The 21,269-nt window shown below is 43.7% G+C and overlaps 1 protein-coding gene across 2 annotated transcripts in view; it reads left to right on the top strand.

The window, feature by feature from the left end:
* Nucleotides 1–21,269, top strand: part of 140up (RPII140-upstream gene protein) — a 44,801-nt gene that overhangs the window by 9,536 nt on the left and 13,996 nt on the right. For both annotated transcript variants that reach the window (XM_055069377.2, XM_050176383.3), the window contains exons 4-5: nucleotides 6,089–6,156; nucleotides 14,348–14,426. In XM_055069377.2, coding sequence (XP_054925352.2) covers nucleotides 6,089–6,156; nucleotides 14,348–14,426 — 147 coding nt within the window. The remainder of the gene's footprint in view (nucleotides 1–6,088; nucleotides 6,157–14,347; nucleotides 14,427–21,269) is intronic.

Here is a 21,269-nt window from a genome sequence, read left to right on the forward strand (position 1 = left end):
CAACCTGCAGCATTTGACATTGCTTATCTTCATCACAAGGCTAAGATTGCTGGGCATTGCATCAAGTTCCAGTGGATACCTGGCCATGCCGGCATTTCGGGAAATGAAAGAGCGGATGAAGCTGCCAGAAATGGACTCCAATACCACAAGTTCAAAAGAACATTTTTTACAAAAGTCGACGCTTCAAACACGGCAAAAAAATATACCTATCAAGAAAAAGACCGCATCTGGAATCTGCCGCTTCACCAAGATAACTTCCTGCGTTACATTGACCCAGAAATGAGACCGAAAATTCCACGACCACTTTTTTGACACTTACAGACATTGTACCATCGTTTTCGACTGAACGTGGCATACACGAACAATTATCTGTACCGCATAGGGCTTACCACTAACCCGTACTGTGATAACTGTCGCAACTTAGAGACAATTGAGCACATATTACTAGAATGCCCCGTGTACCGCGACGAGAGACAATTTTTTGAGCACCAAATGGACATGATTTGCCACGAACTGTTAATATTACCGAGCATCTTAAGTCCAATGTCCGGCCCTTCAAAACAGTGATGGGTTTGGGATTTATTGTTCAAATACCTGACATAAATTGGTCTAATAGGAAAGCTTTGAAAATTGCACACTTCATATACAAAAGCCTAAATTTACCGGCCATGTCACCTGTAAATATTAGTATCAGGTCCACTTGGACATTTCATATTTATTTTTATCCTCTTTTTCTCCCACTCTCTTCTGGAATATTTCAATCCCATTCCCCATCCCTATACAGAGTAGCATGCCAGCGGTTATATAAGCGCTGGCAAAATTCTCTGTTTTTCTAATAAAGAGCCCTCTCTCTCTCTCTCTCTCTCTCTCTCCAGAGTCCTCGGTGAACTAAACAACATGCCGTGTTTACATTTAGTAAAAATAAGGGGCACGGTTTAAGCGATGTATAGGCAGACTTTCAAAGTGTGTGGGTTAATTGCAGCCTTTGAAATAAAATACGTATGCAAATGCTACAGGGAGTTAAGAGTCTATCTTAGGAGCAGTGTAAAATTGAGCACGCTGCACTTGCATAACTACAAATACCACTTTGATCAAACGAAGGAAAATTGCCATTATTGCTATGGCAAAGCTGTTTGCGAATTTGAGTGCCCGTGTATCAAATACAGCATTTGTGAAAAATTCCATAAAGGGGCGCTTTACCACTTCTTTTGCCAAAGTGGAGAAAGACATTCGAAGTTAAAATTGGCTATTTAAGAAATACTTTGTTGCAAAAAGTACTTCAATGCGTTCAGCAGAAGCAGAGTTATTGGCAGTCAAACATGCCATTCATGGTGCTTCCTCTCCTTTTTCAGTGCCTTGCGCTGGGAAGGCGGTGGGGCGTGTCCACAATGTTCCACCTACTGAACGAACGTCACTGTGGTGCGCAGTTCAAACTTTATTTTCCATGTTAACGTAGATGCCGCTACTTTCGACTTTGCCGCCTATGCCGCGCCAAACGTAAGTCAAACGCGGTTGTCCTTAGTGAGACGCAGTGTGCTTACCTAGTGGACTCGTCGTGGCCCCTTGTGGCGGCCGCTGTATCTACGCTACGTAGCAGACTGCAGCTACATGCAACTGTAGTGCGTATGTTAGCTTTGTGTACGACAGAGCTTGAGGGCATGCTCCCGCTCAAATCCTCTAGTCTGATTGGGCTACGTGGTGCGGACCGGCTCTGTCCTTCCCTAGCTTGACTGGCAGATAGTAGCCACCTCCAACTTGCACATTTTCGAAGCACTATCAATAACTCTTCCAAGGCCTCTAACCACGAGCAGCCAGGAGTGTGTCAGACCACACACACGATGACAAGTGCGCATGTGTCTGACCATATGTGTTGCGTGGTTCGAGGCTAGTTGAGCGTTCAAAACTAGTCGAACTTAGCAAGACCCGACGGCTATGATACCGATAGGCAGGGTGGCCAAAGTTTAATTCCTGCGTGGGCGGCCGCAGCCAAGCTTGAGCAGACGATAGTTGGCTGCTTCCAGAAGTATGTAATTATTATTGAAATTCAAAAGCATGTTTTCGCTTACTTCAGCCTGTTTATTAAACTTTGTCAATAAGTATGCACATTAACAGTAGGAAGAAGTGCACCGTTTCAGACACCCTTCTTGATTGGCGTCAGCTATTGGCCAATAGCAACCACGTATGGGAATTCGCATATATTACAAAATAAAGCATCTAGAAAGGAGTGAGGAGCAGGCTTCTGTTGAAAACAGAGCTTTTGAAAGAAAGGTGACTTTATGCTCTGCTTGGGAGCTCCAAGTGCCATGCATGTCTACAAGATTTGGCTGAGATGTCCACAGCAGCGTATGTTATCTACAGACTATGTTTTTTCACCAAGCCCAAGAGGTGGTTCAGGACCTAATTAAGCAAGTTTTAGAATGTCTCATGCTGCTGTTATCAGCTATGTTTTCCAATGCCCCGACAGAACTTTGCGTTACACAGGCTTTATATTTGGTTAAAATGTGGGCCATCTTAACTGCAATGTGCCATGAGATTTTAATGTTTGTGGCTCAACAGGAGCATTACAAATAATTATTGAACCCTTGTTTTTTTTTGTTTCCTTCTGTGCATTATATAAGTATATCCCGGTATCCCTGGTGAAGTAAATGGGGCACCTTGTTTACGTTTAGTGAAAATAAGGATGAGTTAAAAGGTTATGTGTTGGCAAAATTTCAAGTGTGTCGGTCAATTGCATCCTTTGCAATAGATTACATATGCCAGCACTCCAGAGGGTTGAGTGTGTCTTACAAGCAGCGCAGAATTTAGCTTGTTGCCATGACAGAATGACAAATGCCAGCGAGATCAAATTTTTTTAAAATGGGGTGAATGTTACTGCGAATCTCTGTGCGAAGTTGAATGCACATGGATCAACTGCAGCTTTTGAAAAGAAGTTCTGCATGTAGTGTTCGAAAATGTCATGCAGCTGCTTTTAGCTATGCTTGCCAATATTGGGAGATAACTCTACGTTCCACAAAGCTTTTATTTTATGAAAATGGCGGTTACTTTAAGTGTATTGTATGGCTAAACTTTAGTGTGCCTGGCCTTATTAGAAGTGTTGCAATTAATTACTGAACCCTATTTCTTTCTTTTTTATGCTATACTAGGTTCGTAGCAGGTTTCCTGTTCTTCTTGGTGAACTAAACAAGGCACCTTGTTTATATTTTTTTTTAAATGAGAGGCAGGTTATGGATAATGTGTAGGCAAGGCTCAGTGATCCGTACCGTGGCAGCTCTGTTTTACAAACTACCCAGAATTTATCTTGCTGTCCAGGTAGAACTGTGAACGCACCCGAGTTGAAATTTAGTGGAAAAGAGGGTGGAGGCGTGGACCCAATGGCCAATGTACTGACGAAGTAAAATGTGTATCGATGAATTCCCGGCGCAAGAATTTTTCAGGAGGCAAAACAGCGCTTGCACTGGCATCCCAATAAGATCACGGCATAGTGCACGGTACTGATGCGCCCTCTGTTGTTCAAGCCTGCTTGCTGAGAACGGGGGATGTGCACGGCGTGAACGCCACAGAGGCTTACTGGTTAAAGGCCACCCGGGACCATCCGCCGCTCGCTGTTTCTGTGTGTAAAAGACACGCTGACTTCCCAAAAGTTCGAAACAGTGACACCAACAACAGGCCGTGGACTCGTGGCAAACATGTGCGGCCCCAGAATGCCACGTGTCATCTTGCTCGCCATTGCAGGCAGCGTGCATCCTCATGTCTTGACCCACCAAAGTCTCTGTCTTAGCATGCTTCATGTACTTCATGTCGCATTCAATTGGCTTACTTCTTTTTTCTTTTGCAAACGGAACAGGAGTAGTTTGGATGGTTGGGAAGTATTAATGGCATGGCGTCCGGCAATAAAACAGGCTGTTTTGGCTTGCAAACGTATTGAGTCACTAAGAACCTTGAAGGCAATTACCTTTTCCTTGCAGGATGTGTAGCCACTGCTGCAGTTCAGCATGACACATTTCCACCACATTCTCAAATTGCATGTATGGAAAGTGCTCACCTTTGTAGCGACGTGAAAAGTGTGTGCACATGTCTGAGAAACCTGCACGTACTAATGTGGAAGCCCGCGACAAAAGCGACAGAAAGCTTACAAACTGCAAAGAAACCATGGCAGTTTGCTTGCTGGAGTGCATCAAGCCGTAACTAATCCTACATTTGCCTCCTAAGGTCACTCACATATGCACGCACACCGAATGCAAGCGAGTGAACTCGTGGGGCCGGCAGACATCGTGTGCTAAGTTGGTAGCTCATCACATGGCCGTACAGCATGTAATTAGAGCAGTACTAAGCAATTACTAGTGCTAAAATGTCCGTTGCTTCTGTTTCTTGACATTATTGATTGAAATATGGGAAAATTGACAAAATATGGGACGATTTCGCAATTTTTGTGCGTTGCACCCTTAGAAGAGCATATCAATGACTGCATCATCGTGGTGCTGCGACAAAAACTGCTTTTGCTTGCCAAACCGTGATGATATTGCCCTACTCGTGCTCTGTCGCAGTCATACGAATTCCCCTTCTAGAATACTTCATTCTCTTTCGTTGAATTACTGCCTTTGCAAAATTTCTTAAGAAGTACTCAAAAGCATTATATGTGGCCATAGGTTTCCTGCATACCAGTGATTTATGGGCACCATTTTAAAGTATGTGATTTAATTACAAGCACCTGAAATTCTAATTGCAATTGTACAAAAGAAACAGCTTTGCTGGCAATAGGGTTGCGATTCTGTAAGGTCACACAAGTCTGCTACACTTTTCTTTTTTTGTCAGGAGATTGGCACTAAGCACGAAACGGACAAAGAAACTTTCATAGATGTATGCCACTTTGAGGGACTTGTACCTCAAAAGACTTCTGTGCATATCATTAACATTGTTTACTCGACAATTGTCGTACGCTGCCTTAGTCCTCATGATGCAGACAGCTAACAACGTACAGCCGACGAGGCTGTACTCATGTTGTATGCTAGTGCTGCTACTTCGCCAACTTAAGCAAACTTCTTGTCATTTAAATTGCAACGTTCCAGTAGATCAGCGTGTTTTTATTTTGTAATGATCAACGATGTTGTACCTAGGTTTATTGCTATGTGAAGCTGGCAAATGTCTTGTGGCACAATAACGTCACAAACACTAAGCACACCACTTCAAGACCACGTTTAGTTGTAACCTAATACATCTTGTGTTCCCCCAAACTCCATAAACCTACAAAGTGTCATAGCTTTATTGAATAAGTTTGTAAAAAAGGTTTTACAAGAAACGTGTAGAAAGGGTTTCACATCTTCAAAAATATGTCAGTGCTCCTTTAACTAACTTGGTGCCTGCAGCATCTTTTGCAACACTTTACCTATGTGGCTCTATGAATTTTATGCTCTAGCTGTTACTTGTAAGATGTGTTCTAATTTGCGCTATTTTGTTTCTGTTTCATCTAGCCTTGATTGTATGAGGATGCATGCTAGCTAGGGAATCCTATGGGTGGAAAGCAGTTGCGTGCGGTTTCCTCGCATGCGTCTGGGAATTTCGGCAAATTTGTATTTCTCAAATCACGTTGGGCAGACTATTTGAAGAGGTTATGCCAAAATACTGAAATGTTTGTCTTTTCGTTTGTAATGGGCAATGCAGTACGCACTTTGTGGTTTCTTTTGTACGTTGGACATTATGATTCTGTTGATTATGCACATTTCATGTTTTCTGCTGCAACATAAAATATTCTTCTTCTGATAATTAAGTTACATAGTTATAATACCTGCATGTAAGTAACCTAGTCATCAGAGTTACATTCGTTCAGCCATCTTATGTGCAGTAAGCATGTGTGTTACATTGGACCGGTAAGTAGACATACAGATAAAATGTCGAAATATTTCTGTAAATATTTCTTTTGTTATTTATTATAAGCTCACTACTTGATTGATTGAAAATTCTTGCAGATGACATTTTTCCATTGGTTATTTACTGTGCCTTGGTACTTATGCAATCTGTCATACTTGTCACATATTTGCATTGGGCGTGCCTATCATGAATGGGCCTTTTTTTCTTTTTTTTCCTGTTGCAGGAGTGTTGCGGTGGCAGGGTTTACGTACAGAAATAAATTTGGCGTCGCCGAGCATGTTGCTGCTGGAAGTGAGTAAGACTACTCTCAGAATGTCTACAAAGCATGCTGAAGCTGTCATAGCTCATTATAATGCAATAGCATTTTGAAGGTCACCACTCTACTGTACATGGCTGGTAACGTGGGGCAATCACACAGGAAGCATAAAATTGCTGTAGCCCAGTCATATTGCTACTAGTACACAATGTGTGCTTCCAAGCTGTAGTGGCTCGCGGTGGCATGTAAGGAATCCACCAAGCCCATCGACGAGTACGTCCGATAGTAGGAATGAAGGAAAAAGGATTTATTTTACATTAGTTACACTGGCTCCAGATATGGAAGCCCGCTTTGTGCAGGAGCATATTAAATGTCTGAGTTCACATCAGGACATGTCAGCCTTTGGTGTCAACGCTGTGTTGACTTCTGGATAGGTGCTGATAGGTGGATGGGGTTGCCTCATGGCAAATGTCTAATTAGTGCCCTTGACATAACAAAGCGCGGTGTTTCCTACTAAAATTACTAGAGCTACCATGGGAATGATGGTCAGCGCATAGACTTGTCTAATCTGTGCACTTGCGGCTTTAAACACTCTCTTGGATTTGTTTAATATGCTTTATGCGCCTTTATTGGCATGTATTTCAAGGCAATAATATTTTTTCAAATGAAGGAGGCAACAAGGTTCTCTGTGCAAATGCGTAATCACTGCAAATTGTGGCACTTATAGCATTAGAGCATTTCGTTGAAAATGATAAATTTGCAAAGTCACTAAGCCACTTGAAGCCACAAGGAGCAAGTTTATGCGAATCCGTGTACAAAGCCAGTCATTCCCACGTCGGCTGGACCACCACGCTTGCAGCTCCTGTAGACACTCCTTCAGGGGATTTCTTTGTAGGAAACTTGCAAGGGCTCCAATGTGGGTGGGCGTATCACGATACCAGTGCACAACATGCATCCTTGTGAAAGCTTTAATATGGTAAAGCTAATTGTGACACCAGTGAAGAGCATGTGTTATTACAAGTGCCTTAATATAGTGGCATTATACAAATGGAGACTTGGCATTTGGTGATATAGAGACGTACGAGGGTGGTGGGCACCTAAAAATAACCGGAATGTTTTGATGCGAAAGCATCAATTGGCCCATTGAGCGAGAAAGCTGACAGCATCTGTAGCAGCGAAACGACACCTAAATTAGCATTGGCTGCGATGTCACATCACCAGTGTGCCTCGACAGAGACACGGCACCGTGACGCCGCGGGGCGAGACGGGTTGTCGTCGGCGAGGCAGTCACGTGACGTGCACGTGTGAGTGCCGCCATCTCGCTCTCGGAAGCTGGCAAGTGGTTTGCATCACTCTCTCTCTCTCACCCCCCACTGGGCTTAGCTGCTGCGCGCGCCTGCCGGCTTTGGTGGCCGCTGCTGCTTCCTCGGGCTCTTGTCGTGCAATACATCGATGGCATGTCACGCCCTTGATTTCTCCGCAGTATCGTCCACACAATTCTGGTCTACAGCCAGCATGCTAACGTAGAAGCTGTACAAAAGAATTAACCCGCACCAGTTTAACTGGAAAACTCGATAACTAACCCTGCAGCAAAACTGAAAAACATAACTCGCAGTGCAAAACTTGAAGGACTGCTCAGCAGCATTCAATTGGACATTATTACTTTTGCATTCACAACTCGTAAGAAGTGCTTAGGTCTCCTCAGATTTTTTTCTCATACAAGAATACTTTGTTCCTTGAACAAAATAGTACCTGCTGCTACTTATAAGGCATTCTGAAAAAGTTTCAGGAGTACAACAGCTTTAGAACAAGATTGCCCATTTAGTGGTCGACGTTTAGTCTAAGCATGCAAGCCATATTTGCCAATAATGTGATGAATCCCTGTAAGTCTACCAAGGAATATATTTTGCCAATAACCCTAAACCTTACCTTAGGTAGTTTATATGTGTCAACATAGCCAGAGAAAAATGCTGATTTCCATTCTACATGTCCTTTTATGCATGCCAAATAACGTGAAATTTTGTCACTGAACAGGCTAACGTATTGGTGAGTTATGAGGAGAAAAAGTAGCGCTAACTCTAAGATAAACTCTGTATGAAATCAGTGGATAAAGCAAAGGTTGTAATGTTGGCTGAGCAATAGAATATTTGTGGATTTGTTAACAGAAGAAGGTGCATTTGTTGGGCACTTACTGGGTCAAAGAGTGGCACTCAGTGTGAGTTTGCACCATGTGACTGCTGAAATTGTTGTTACATGAAGTCGCCATAAAATGCTGACACTCTTACAAAAATAGATGTAGAAAAGAAGTGAGGAACAAGCCAATGAAAGAAAACACAAATAAAAAATGACTGCACATTTAATCCTTACATCTAAGGTATCAGAAACAATAAATCAACAATTAAATACTCTGAGGTACAGGGCTGGATGCACATTTGGGGGAAAGCTGTAACAGTTTATTAATAAAGGGAAAATGAGACATCCACCCAATTGCAGCAATTGCTAGAAAGAAAACCCATACAGGTTCCTCGAGAAAAAAGCCCTGCAGTTGAAGAAAAATTCGTCCTGATCCGGGGTTCGAACCCGGGACCACCGCCTTTCCGGGGCAGCCGCTCTACCATCTGAGCTAACCAGGCGGTTAGCAGATGGCAGGGTAAAGTCAAACCTGTCATCAACTGGTAGCAAAGGCAAGAGTTCGACTTAATAGCTCTGTGGAAAAGTGCAAGGTGGATAGAAGAGATTAATATAGGGAAAATGATATTTGTAGCAATTGCTACGATTCGGTCGGTGTCTAATTTTTCCTTTATTAGTTGCTTCTCTCCATCTTGCTGTTTTTCGCAGAACTATTGCAATAGTTCATGTGATTGAGAAACCTAAAACCATTTATTCAGCCTAAAAACATATACGTTGTTTTTGGGTATACCCTTGTATGTCCTTTGTGGAGCAACTGCTGATTCAGTGGTGTACCGAAGTAGGAGCAGTGGAGGGGTGCAACATAGAAAGGCAGGTGACATAAAGAGTGGCAATGGATGTGCGATGGCCACACTGGATTGGCCAATGCTCTTCGGCTACACTTTTATGTATCAAGGAGTTGTAATACCCCCTATCTGTGGCTTGCTTAAATTATATGTATGCCTGCGTGGTTGTGTAGCAAAGATATCATAGGGTGTCTACCATAAGGGAAAATCTGGAATTTTCAGGAGGATAAAGGGGAATTTTTCACCTTGGTTGCTTTGAATCAGGGAAATTTAGTACCTACAGTGGCTGTGGCAAATGTAGTGGTAGGGCAGAAGGAAGCAGTGGTTTCAACAGAACCTATGCATTCAGCAAATTGTTGGTTTGGTGGGCGTGAGCCTGGCCGGGTTGTTGAAATATGCATGAAGCATATGATTTAGTTGGCTCTGATAGTGCATTCAAACTGGCTTACAGCCTTGTGGTAGTAGTTCAAAATTAGCAGATGGCAGTAACTTGGCAAGCTAATAACCGCCATTCTTTTTATTGCACTTGAACTGCTAGTGTCATAGACTGCCACAGAATTTTCATAAGAACATTCAAGGAAAACTTGCAACAGTCGGCGAATTTGAAAATGCCAACATAGTAGGCACCCTGATATGTTCATTTTGTTGTGCATTCATAGTTTAGTAGGTGTGTGTTTTGTTACAAAGCAATAGCTGTGGTACACAGTTGCTGATGGATAATTTGAACATACACTATTATTTGGACAGCTTTGTATCACTGCCACTTATCCCAGAGATGTAGTGTACAGGGATGATCTGAATTTTAGACACCTTACAACATACTGCTTATTAATTCAGACTCTGCCTGCACGACCGCATAATGATTTGGCCACAGAGTCGAGCAGAAATAATGATGTTTTGGTTTTGATGTATTGCCTTCATGGTCATTGGCCATGTTGCCAGCGCCTCCTTGAATAACTAGAGAAGCCTAGTCAACCCAGTACTCACCGATGCACCCAAACCACACAAGACGAATGAAACTGCTAAGTTGTAAAGGCTGAGCTTGTGGTTTGTTAGCAGATTTTGCAGGTTCAGTGTTCGCTAATTTTTAAATACCGGCACGGTCGAGGTCAACTTCATTCTTTACTATTACTACAGTCAAACCTGTTGATAATGAACTCGATAGTTCCGCGAAATGTGGTCATCATATCAGTAGTTGGTTTATATATGTAGACTTATCCTTCAAGATGCTCAAAAATTAACCACACTGAAGCTGATGTCAGCAGTTACAATTTGGCAGTATTTTGGTCTCAAAACCAAATTTAAGCGTCATTTTTGTTCTCGGTGCGACCTGCACCTTGCTGCAAACGAACAAAAGGCATCATCGTACAGCTCTTTCAAAGTGGCGCCTGATTTCAATCACCTGTCATTTAGAAACTGCAAGCACAACTGCCATTTTCTTTTTTCGAGAGCTAGTGATAAATTCTATTACAGTGGGACACAACTGTTTTCTGCACAAGAGAGCGAAGCGTTCTGGTTAGTTGGAAGCATAAACTTCGGAAACTACTACAGCATGCCACCGTTCTGCGAAGGTTTCGTACATCATGGTCTTGGCATTACGATTGTGCATTAGCCACATGAGAGGTGTAAAATTAGGTTATCGCCTGAGGGAAAAAAATTTGATGTTCGAAGGGTAGAATGTCACTGCAAACTGTTACTAGCAATCGGCAACGCATAAACGAAGCATCGTCGAACTGTGATCTCTTGACAAGGTCGTAGTAACCGCCGGTCCTTTGCAACATTTCGTGGTGGCAACGTGTGGTGTAGCATTCTTGCTGACTCAAGCTACGCGAGTGTTGACAGTAATGACAGGAACTCTCGAGTGGCTGTTCCCATAGTGGAAGGACATAGATGGTCGTTCCAAATCATTGGAATAGGCGCCATGCCTGTGGTGCCGCATGGACAATTGCACGAAAATGAGATTGTCGTAGTTATGGCATCCGATATTGCACCGGCGCACGTGCTGTGCTGGTTGGATGCATTCCGTGAGTGTCCCCTTTGAAATGGGGATGGTGAGTGGTGCCACCAAGCTTTTTTTCTTATTTTGCCTGATGTCTTATCTATCTCCCCCCTTTTATTACTGACAAAAAATTCTTAGCATCAAATTTTCTGAACCATTATTGGGAACTTTGTTTCTGTACTTCTCTGTTGCTCGTGGTCTGCCTACTTTTATGTCAACAAGCCTCAAACCTTTTACTGCTGTTTATGCTGAATGCGTCCTCCCCGGAGGTGTGTCTTGAAAGAGAGTGACCTTCTTTGCAGCTTCCGAAATCCACACACGGCGGCTGCTCGCTGATGTCATGTGTCATTGTATCATTGTTGTGGTTGGGCTGCAACGAAGCACGTGCTACCATGTGCCCAGTTTGGGTGCGCTTGCATGCTTTGGTGCTTCGTGTGTGCCCTCTTTTTACAGTGACTGAGTGAAGTGTTCATTGTAACAGTGCGGCGATTTAAACAAACTTTCCATATACCTGAAAGCAGTTTTAGTAGGCAGGGTCGGAAAATCACAAATGCACTGAAATGTGGTTGTGGTTATATCCGAGATTGTTATAAGTGGGTTAGACTTTACTAGAGACTTTTTTTTCTCAGAATCACCAAGCAGCTTAGAGCGGTACCAACTCCTCTCTCAATGTCAGCACCAGCAATGGCCACTCTTAAAGGGACACTAAAGGCAAATATTAAGTCATAGATTACTGCTCGAGAATCTCTAAGGCGTCAATATTATTGCGAACAGAGCCTTTTTAATCGAGAAATTGAGGTAAATGCAGGACATGATTAAAGACTCCCCCGGGACATCCAAGCACTTGCCCAATGACAAAAGCACTCCCGAGTTAAATTCTGTGACTAGTACTCAACAACTCATTGGAAAAAGACGTCCTTGTATTGCATTATAAGACAAAATAAAATGCTACTTGTACAGCTCTATTTCATTTTTAGAAAAAAAGAACTAATTGAAATTGCCCTTGACAATGACGTAGGCAGTCAAAAGGTTTCGTTTTCGCTTGACTCTGCGTCGCCAATGCTATCTCATTTCAGTAGTTTCATTATCGCATAGTGCTGCGCTGGTTTTGCTGGCTCGCGGAACTTGCACAAACTGCAAGCAGCAGAGAATTCACTTTCCATGTGATGTCGCGGGATTCCTGAACGGTCTATGTCACTGGACAAAAAAGCAGCTGCAGCGGCGAATCCACCGCTCTGTCTTGGGTCGGTACCGCCATCTGTCGGGCGCCGTTTCACTTGCCGACGGCAGCAGAGGGTGGTGATGGCGTATGCAATGTCACCACTACCCCGGTTGGGTGGCGGGAGATTTCAATTTCGAAAAAGGTATACAGACCCTTCAGATGCAGTTTTCTCGTAAACTAAGTCCTTTCTTGGCCCGAAACAAGCGTTGCGAGGTTTCTGAAATGGTATTTTATTAAACAGTCTAGGTTGGCTTAGTATTTGCCTTTAGTGTCCATTTAAGGGAGGAAAGTGCCAGACTGTGACTGTCGCAGAAAAATGCACAATCATTCAGCTATTGGAGCATGTTGGACCTGTGTTTAAAAGCCACCTGCAACAAAATTTTGGTCTGCATAATAACTTCAGTTTCAGATAATGTAGGTATAGGGCTGTCTCAGTGCAAGATATTACGTTTGACATGCGACTGGATGTGCCACAAGAGGCTCGTAAATGTCGATGTCTTTTATACCAGGGGAAAAAAGAAAGAGCTGTTACAGCTCACTGGAATTGATTCATGACTAAGAATGCGCTCCCACGCTTGACCTCCGAGATTAGGTGTTGCCTTTGGGCTCCCGCTATGCGCTAAACATCTTGGAGGCAACATGGTGGGACTTAACATCATACCTGGCACTCACTAGTTGCACATGTCTGTTTTGGTGCTATGTACAGGCTGTCATAAAGGAAATTAGACAATTACCAGCCCAACAATTTGCCCACGTTGCTTAAGCAGTATATGCTGCCCATTTATAACCAAAGTAGCATAGGTAAATTTTTTTTTGCAGCTGGGCTTTAAGTCGTCAGGGAACAGAAATGCGGTGCAGGTATTGGCTGTACTTTCTTTCATCTGTAGCGACAGCATGAGAGTGGTTGAAATACAGACTGAGGTTGCAGTCAAATTCATGCGCATCTAGCAATCTGATTTATCAATTGGCGACTGTAAGAGAAACATCACAAAAAACAGTAGTCGTGCTGTTGCACCGGTTGATCATCGGTGACGTAGGCTCGTAGACAGTAGCAGTCGATCATATCATAACTCACATGGCATATTAAAAGAAGCGTTCGAATGTTGACAGGCAACCATTCAATGATAGGGTCTGGTAATGCTAGTGCATTACAGTCGCTCAAGTGAACCATGAGAACTACTGAACTTTTTTTTTCTTTCAGTAACTGGACAGACCTTGTTGCAAATAATAACCTGTTTAGCTAGGAGTTGTTAATAGATGCCAGCTGTTGGTTAGTTGCCTTTAAGGTCTTTTTGATTGTGACAATGGAGTTTATTCTCATAAGGATACATGGAAAAAGACCTTAGGACAAAAAGCTACAAAAATGCAGCTTCAAGGGGTTCGAGGCTTTTTATTCAGCTATCTTGATTGCCAAACTGTCTGAGAGACTGAAACACAAAGATAAGGCCAGCCTTGATAAACATAAATTTTAGTTTTTTTTTTGACGAGAGCATATTCATATAGAAATTTTACCAACATGGAGCTTTGCGGAGTGTGAGACTATCGTAAATGTATGGCATGGATGTCAAAGCAAGATTCAATTTCAGTGCTGTGGTAGTGATGCCCAAGATAAGTGCACTAATTGAAGCTTTTATTTCTAAGAAATAGAAATTAATGGGTGATACCTGCACCACACGGGTACAAAAAATGACCTTAACTGCTTAATGCCTTAAAATTTAATGCCATTCCCGCGGTGTTATGGGAACCTCTCGACCCACAAAGCCCAACGTATCATTTCTGATACGCTGAATTTTGTGCTTAAAAATTCTTAATTAAGCACTCGAAGCCCAATGTAGAGCCCATACTAGCGTTCTTGATATGCCGGAGGGAGTAAGTTTTCTATTTTCATTTCTGTTTTTCTTATAACTTCTACATTTCAGTAAAATATAAGCAATAAGTCCCCTATGTTTTCATTGACTTCTGTGTCTGTTGGCTTTAAATGGTTGTGGCTTTGTGTGTCTCAACATAGCCTGTGGCATCCTCTCTTGCAGCCCTTGCAGGCTTTGTCTACAAACTCAACATGGGGGTTCGTGGCTCACTTGTAGGCGCTGGGCTTGGAAGCCTACTCGGGTGAGTCATGTGGCCACTTTTGCCAGATGCACGAAGCGCCCATGGGTACTGTGCTTCAGAGGCTTGTGGTTCAGGCCTTTTATATAATATATATATATATATATTTTTTTTTTTTCTTGATTAATGCAAGGTCCTCATAAGTTCTAGTTGCTTGTACTTGGCACATCTATAGCTGAAGCGCAGTCCTGTCCACTGTGTTGGCCCACTGTATAAGGCATGAAAGCGTGATGTATGCGACGCATCTTACATCTGTATAATGTTACTATAAACATACATGCACTTATACATACATGTGTCATCATAAAGATGTGTGGTGTACATTGTGTAAGTGGCCATTTACATATGCTGCTAGGAATTGTTTTGTATTTTACCTACTGTTACCAAATTTTCATAAACTGAGCATGTCAGGGTTTGTACACCTCCTTGAAATCCTTGAATACCCTTTAATTCAGACTTGGTGGGGACTTGGTGGCCCTTGAAACTTCTAGAAAATGTGTTCCTCTTGAATTTCTTGACAACTAGGGTGGAGGGTGACTCGTGCATTTAAAGCAACAAACTCCTCATAGGGTCTATGCCATGAACACTTATCTATCAGGAAACAGTCCTAGATATTTTCCTTCGAGTGTGTCACTAAGCGATCATGATTTGCCGTATACACTGCCACTGAAGACGGGCTCGTTTAAATAACCGTTGCCATCGTGGAGCTAGACGAAGCCAAATCAAGCGACCAGGAGCCGTGCCACCACTTTGTTGTTTTGCTAGTTTCTTCACACTGCAGCATCATGGCTCCATTTTTGAGCCCGAGGCTCTAGAAATCTTTGGCGAAAAGTAAGCGTCAGCCATTTGGCTTTATCACAAGTATCTTTGGCTGAAGCTGGACACTACTAACCGTCATGCCAGGAGGCAATTGACATCATTACAATGGGTAAGTCGACTTAGACAAGCGACCTCAATAGTTTGAAGCGTGTGTCCTACGCAGCAGCTGCTTACCTCTAAGAAATTGCAGCTGATAAGAAGATCTCACTAGTTTTCAGTGCATGTGCACGAATAAAGTTTGTTTCCGTTTCCTTGAATTTTGGCCTTTGGCATTCATGAAGTCCTTAAATTATCCTCAAATTTTGAGTCATATGTTGTGTACGAATCCTGCCATGTTTGCTACATTAATTGAATTTTTTTCACTTTCTTTAATGATGCAGACTGCAATCTCCTGAATTGCTGTTTTCTTATATTATGTTTTAAGTTGGATCCATCACTAGCCTTTGGCTAAAGATCCTGCTTTTCTTGCTTTATTTAAAACTTGCATACACAAGCAGCAATAAATCGAATTCAGTTCAATAGCAATTCGGCCACCGAGCGCAAAGCTGTGGGTTTGATCTCTGGCTGCCGCAGCCGGTTCCAGAAGGGGTTGTAAACCTTTAAAGAAACCCAGGTGGCCCCAATCAATTTGGAGCCCTACACAACGGCAATTTTTATAGCTGCAGTTTTGCTCTGGAACATTGAATACTATAATTAATTAAAGCTTGTCCATCAAATAACCAGTTATGCTCATTATCATGTTTATTCAGATCAATATATTTTTTTAACAAAACAAGCATTGTGAAGCTTGTACACTGACCTTACACCTTTCATGCGTTTCAGCTCAGTTCATGTCATGTGGTTGGTGCCTGTTGCAGCCAGAAATTGCAGCATAACTGAACGGATCTACTGCCACAGGCAATGCAAGCCAGGAAATACCATTTCATCTGACAGCCTGGCCTCTTTAAGTTGCTAGGTGCCTATTGCATACCCCGGCAAAGAAGTCAGTGTGTGGTGACAGCTCATAATCTACAAAGAATTAAGCAATGTAAATAAGGGGGAAGTGCACACGACAGTGGTTGTGAGGAAACTGGATAAACTTAAGTTTAGGGTACGGTACGGTACGTCTCTGCTGCTTCTGAAAAATAAAAACACCATGCAAACATGTCAAGCGTGCAGAAGCAGAGTCGCATTAATTAAAGCGCACCACAGGGTCTATGAGACACCATAGAAGTGGTTGTATGTCAAATCAACACTTCTGTGCCCGCCATGGTAGCTTTGCGTCTATGGCATTGCTTGAGGTCAGGGATTTGATCCTGACCACGAGCGCCCATTTCGATGGGGGCGAAATAAAAAAGTGCCCGTGCACTTAGATTTAGGGACACGTTAAAGAACACCATGGTGTGAAAGTTAATCTGTAGTCCGCCACTACGGCAAGCCTCATAATCAGATTGTGGTTTTGGCACGTATAGCCCCATAATCCAATTGAAGTTTAATACTTCCACGATACGATGTGCCATATGAGGCAATGACAATGCTCAACCCTCGGAGAGGTTATGAAATGTGGCGCACAACAATGCCTCAACCAAACACATCTCCCTTTGTGTTTTGTGTACTATGCAGACAAACAGCTGTGGTGCATGCAAGGTAATATTTGACGTCAACTCATTACTCTCGTGTGGGGCTAAATGTTGAAGAAATTAAACATTCGATATCAACATCACCATTAATTATCGTCAGTCAAAGCAAACAGCACACCAGGCTTCACTTACATTGATTTCCACAGTGCGTGGGATCTGCATAAATTTTTTATCTTGAATTATGCGCTGTATGTTAAAACTCTATGCATGCCACTGCAAGCTTGCAAAACTTGAATGCATTGGGCACATTAAAAAAAATTAGTATTTTAAAATTTTTATGTCATACTTGAGCCAAACAGTAGTCTGGCACGAAATGATTGGCACCCCCAGAAATGGCCAAGTGTGTGGTGAGGCTGTGCGCGTTCTGTGCTCGGCTGACCTGCAACGAGAGAATCGGTATGTTAGAATCAAGTGGTTCCCGGTGCACGCGGGCAACGATGCGTCGGAGAAGCACGATAACCACGAGACGGCACACGCAGTGGCGCGAGCGCTAACCAACCGCGCCACTGCACCGACCGTCCAACGTGGTGTAGTGCCAAGTACCGCATGACGACGTTCAACAAACTTACACAGTTAGTTCCGCCTGGCTCGAAGGACTTTTCCACCCCCGCATCCGGGGCTGAGCCGAGCGGAGGCGGTGCTGTTCAGACAATTGCAAACTGGTTCCTTACCCACCTAAGTGTTAATGACTCATCTATACCCGAAATTATATGTGAGTGATGTGTGCCGCGTGTGCCAGCGGGAGAGGGCCACCCTGATGCACATCCTATGGGATTGCACCAATTTCCCCGACGAAGCTTACTCCAGCATACTCCTCCGGTTCGACCGGAGGAGTATGCTGGAGTTAGACTGTATAGGAAGTGGCCCAGTAGAAGCGAAGTAGTGGCGAATCAGGAAGCCCGAGGTGGTGGGATGGCCGTTAGGCCATCCGTCTTTGTAGAAATTTCCTATAGTCTCGCCGAGAGCCCCGACGAGTCGAAGTACTCGACGACACTTAGGAAGGCTGGTAGCTGATTACAACAGGGGAAGGGGATATCTTCCTGTTGTGAACATGGGAGCCCCAGGCGGTGGAACTCCTGCAGAAGTCGGCCGCGGTGCTGCAGGCGAGCAGGGCAGGCCAGCAGGAGGTGCTCCAGAGTCTCTGATTCACCGCAGGAGGCACAGGATGGCGAGGTGACTTTCCCAAGGCGGTGCTGGCGGGCTGCCATCTAGTAGCAGCCAACTCGCAGTCGGAGCAGTAACGAGGCATCCCTTCGTAGGAAGCCGTGCTGTGGAAGAGGCCGTGGAGGAATGCCCAGGGATACCCATTTGTCCGGGTGGCAGGCGATGATGTGCCGGCGCAGCCTGTGTCTCGAGAAGTCTGCGGCCGTTACAGCAGGGCTGAGTGGGACGCTCGAGTGGTGGGCACTTTTTGCAAGAGTGTCCGCCTCTTCATTGCCCGGGATCCCCATGTGTGCCGGTAGCCAATGCATGGATAGTGAACATCCTGCGTCCTGAAAGGCCGTCAGTCTTGAAGAGAGCAGCGCAACCCCAAGGCTAGCCCTGTCAGGGTTCTGCAGGCAGAGCAGCGCCGCCTTGGAGTCGCACAAGATGGCTGCCGGGGTCACTGGTAGCTCCTCTGCAAGTAGGTCCCCAGCAAGGTGGAGTCCTGCTAGCTCTGCTGCGGTGGAGCTTGCATGTCCCAGGAGACAGCACAGCTTGCTCTTTTGTAGGGCCGGTGCAATGCAGGCTGCTGTGGTTGAGCCCGTCTCCGGTATCACGGATCCATCAACGAAGATGTGAAGGTGGTCCCCAAGTCTCTCTTGGAGGAGAGAGGCTGCCGTCTGCTGTAGAGCACATGTTGGGGAATGGTTCTTCGAGACACCTGGCAGCTCCGTCGAGATAGGGATTGGTGGTCGATGTGGTGGGCGAGGTTGTACAGCATTTGCAGGCGTGTCCCCTATGACTTCCTTATAGAGGCCACACAGCCGTCCCATGTGTGATGCTGGCCGGGAGCGTAGGCGGTACATCCGTGCAGTACATCCATTGCAAAGTGCATCCTGAAGTGTTGAGCGAGGAGGCTACTCACCAGACAATGCACATCTTCAAGATATCCAATATCCAGTTTGATATGAGGGAGATATTTTACATGAGCAGTGGTCAGTAAGTTTTATGCATTCAATATAGACAATAATTAGCTTCATCTGGGCTCGACTGCATATCAAGCAGAGAGGAATGAAATGAAAAGAGAAAAGTTTGGTGATAATTCATAAGGCAGTGCCTTATTGCCGGAAACCAAATCAGGGCCTTGGAGAAGGAAAACTTATACGAAAAAAGTTTGTTAGTAACAACTATTCATGCTTAATGTGCCAGAACAATTGAGCGCATTCTGTTAACGCATTGCATTGTTCATTCAGAAGTTATAACATTGTTGCATTGCCCTGAGGCTTTGGGTTTGCAGAACCTGCCATGGTTGCGTAGTGGCTATGGTGTTCAGTTGCTAAGCACGAGGTCGTGGGATCGAATCCCGGTCACGGCGGCTGCATTTCAATGGGGGCGAAATGCAAAAACCTCTATGTTACTTAGAATTAGGTGCATGTTAAAGAACCCCAGGTGGACCAAATTATTCCAGAGTCCCCCACTATGGCTTGCCTCATAATCAGATCGTGGTTCCAGCACATAAAACTCCATAATTAAATTAATTAGATTTTGGGTTTGCAGAATAAGGGAAGGATGAATGAATCTGCAGTAGAATGTTACTTATTTAAGACGTATAAATACTTAGATACCTGGTAATAACTTAAAAGCTGGGAATAGATGCAAAAAGTTGGTTGAAAGAATGGGTTTGGCAGTGCCAGCAACCTTTTCATTTCGACGATGACACTCACAAAATTCATCTGTCAATCCATCATAATTATACGGTAGTGGCATTTGTCGACATGTTGCTTTGATCAGCAGCTGATGCTATGTCGACAATCCCGACAAAGAAACAAAACGTGAACAGCCAGGCTGAGAAACAATATATATTGACCGATGGTATCCATCAACATGGAGGCTTTAGAAAAACACTATATTTCATTTTTAAGCAAACGCTAACTTTCTTTGAGAGCCCCCACTTTTAAAAAAATTATTTTTGTATTTGGCCAAATACACACTCACTCAGGAATTCCAGTTTGTGTGTGACGGGCAGGCTGTGTAGCTTTACGATGAATTCTGAGGAAGCTACGCATGCTTTGAATGGTTCGACACTGGGAAACAACGATGATAACGTTCCTTCTTACGTCCGGTCTCTGCCATTGCCAGTGTTCACCTTGCACAAGGTATAGAGAGAGGTTTTGTGTGGTTTCCAAATTAGTGAAAAAAAATTGGCTGGGGCTTAGCTAAGGTTAAGCCTGGATATCTCGAAGCGAAAAGGTTCAGTGATGCTTATGGTTTAGCTTATGGTTATGCTTTATGATTTAGCCTATGGTTATGCTTACAGTTTAGCTTATGGTTATGCTTTATGATTTAGCCTATGGTTATGCTTACGGTTTAACTTATGGATATGCTTATGGTTTAAGTTATGGATATGCTTACAGTTTAGCTTATGGTTATGCTTTATGATTTAGCCTATGGTTATGCTTACGGTTTAGCTTATGGTTATGCTTTATGATTTAGCCTATGGTTATGCTTACGGTTTAAGTTATGGATATGCTTATGGTTTAAGTTATGGATATGCTTACAGTTTAGCTTATGGTTATGCTTTATGATTTAGCCTATGGTTATGGTTACGGTTTAAGTTATGGATATGCTTATGGTTTAAGTTATGGATATGCTTACAGTTTAGCTTATGGTTATGCTTTATGATTTAGCCTATGGTTATGCTTACGGTTTAACTTATGGATATGCTTATGGTTTAAGTTATTGATATGCTTACAGTTTAGCTTATGGTTATGCTTTATGATTTAGCCTATGGTTATGCTTACGGTTTAACTTATGGATATGCTTTGGTTAGCTTATGGTTATGCTATATGTGTGCCTTGTGTAGTTATGCAAACTGCTTATCAATGATATATACCATAAGGGCAGCACTTCTGTATCGGTAGTATCACTCTCTTCTCCTTCCATGTTGAATGCGCACGCCTAACCTCTGGCAAGCAGTTATATAGTCCGCCTCTGCGATAAACACGCGCTTCTGGCGAACGTCAAACAATGACGCATAGCACGCGGCAGTGGGCACCCGTGCTGTGCATGACGTCACGCGTGGCAGCGGCAAAAAGTCAGGCGACGGAGTCGGCAGCGGCCACCTGTGCCGTGCGCGACGTCACCCGCGCTCCGACATACGTTGGCTCGCGCGAAGCGCGGTGTTGATTAGCATAGTGAAGCTTTTCGCTTCAAAAAGAAGCATAGGCAGTGCACTAGAATTTTGTGTGTTCTAATAACTTCTAAA

This window comes from Dermacentor andersoni, chromosome 9, assembly GCF_023375885.2.
Source record: "Dermacentor andersoni chromosome 9, qqDerAnde1_hic_scaffold, whole genome shotgun sequence".
Classification (NCBI taxonomy): Eukaryota; Metazoa; Arthropoda; class Arachnida; order Ixodida; family Ixodidae; genus Dermacentor; species Dermacentor andersoni.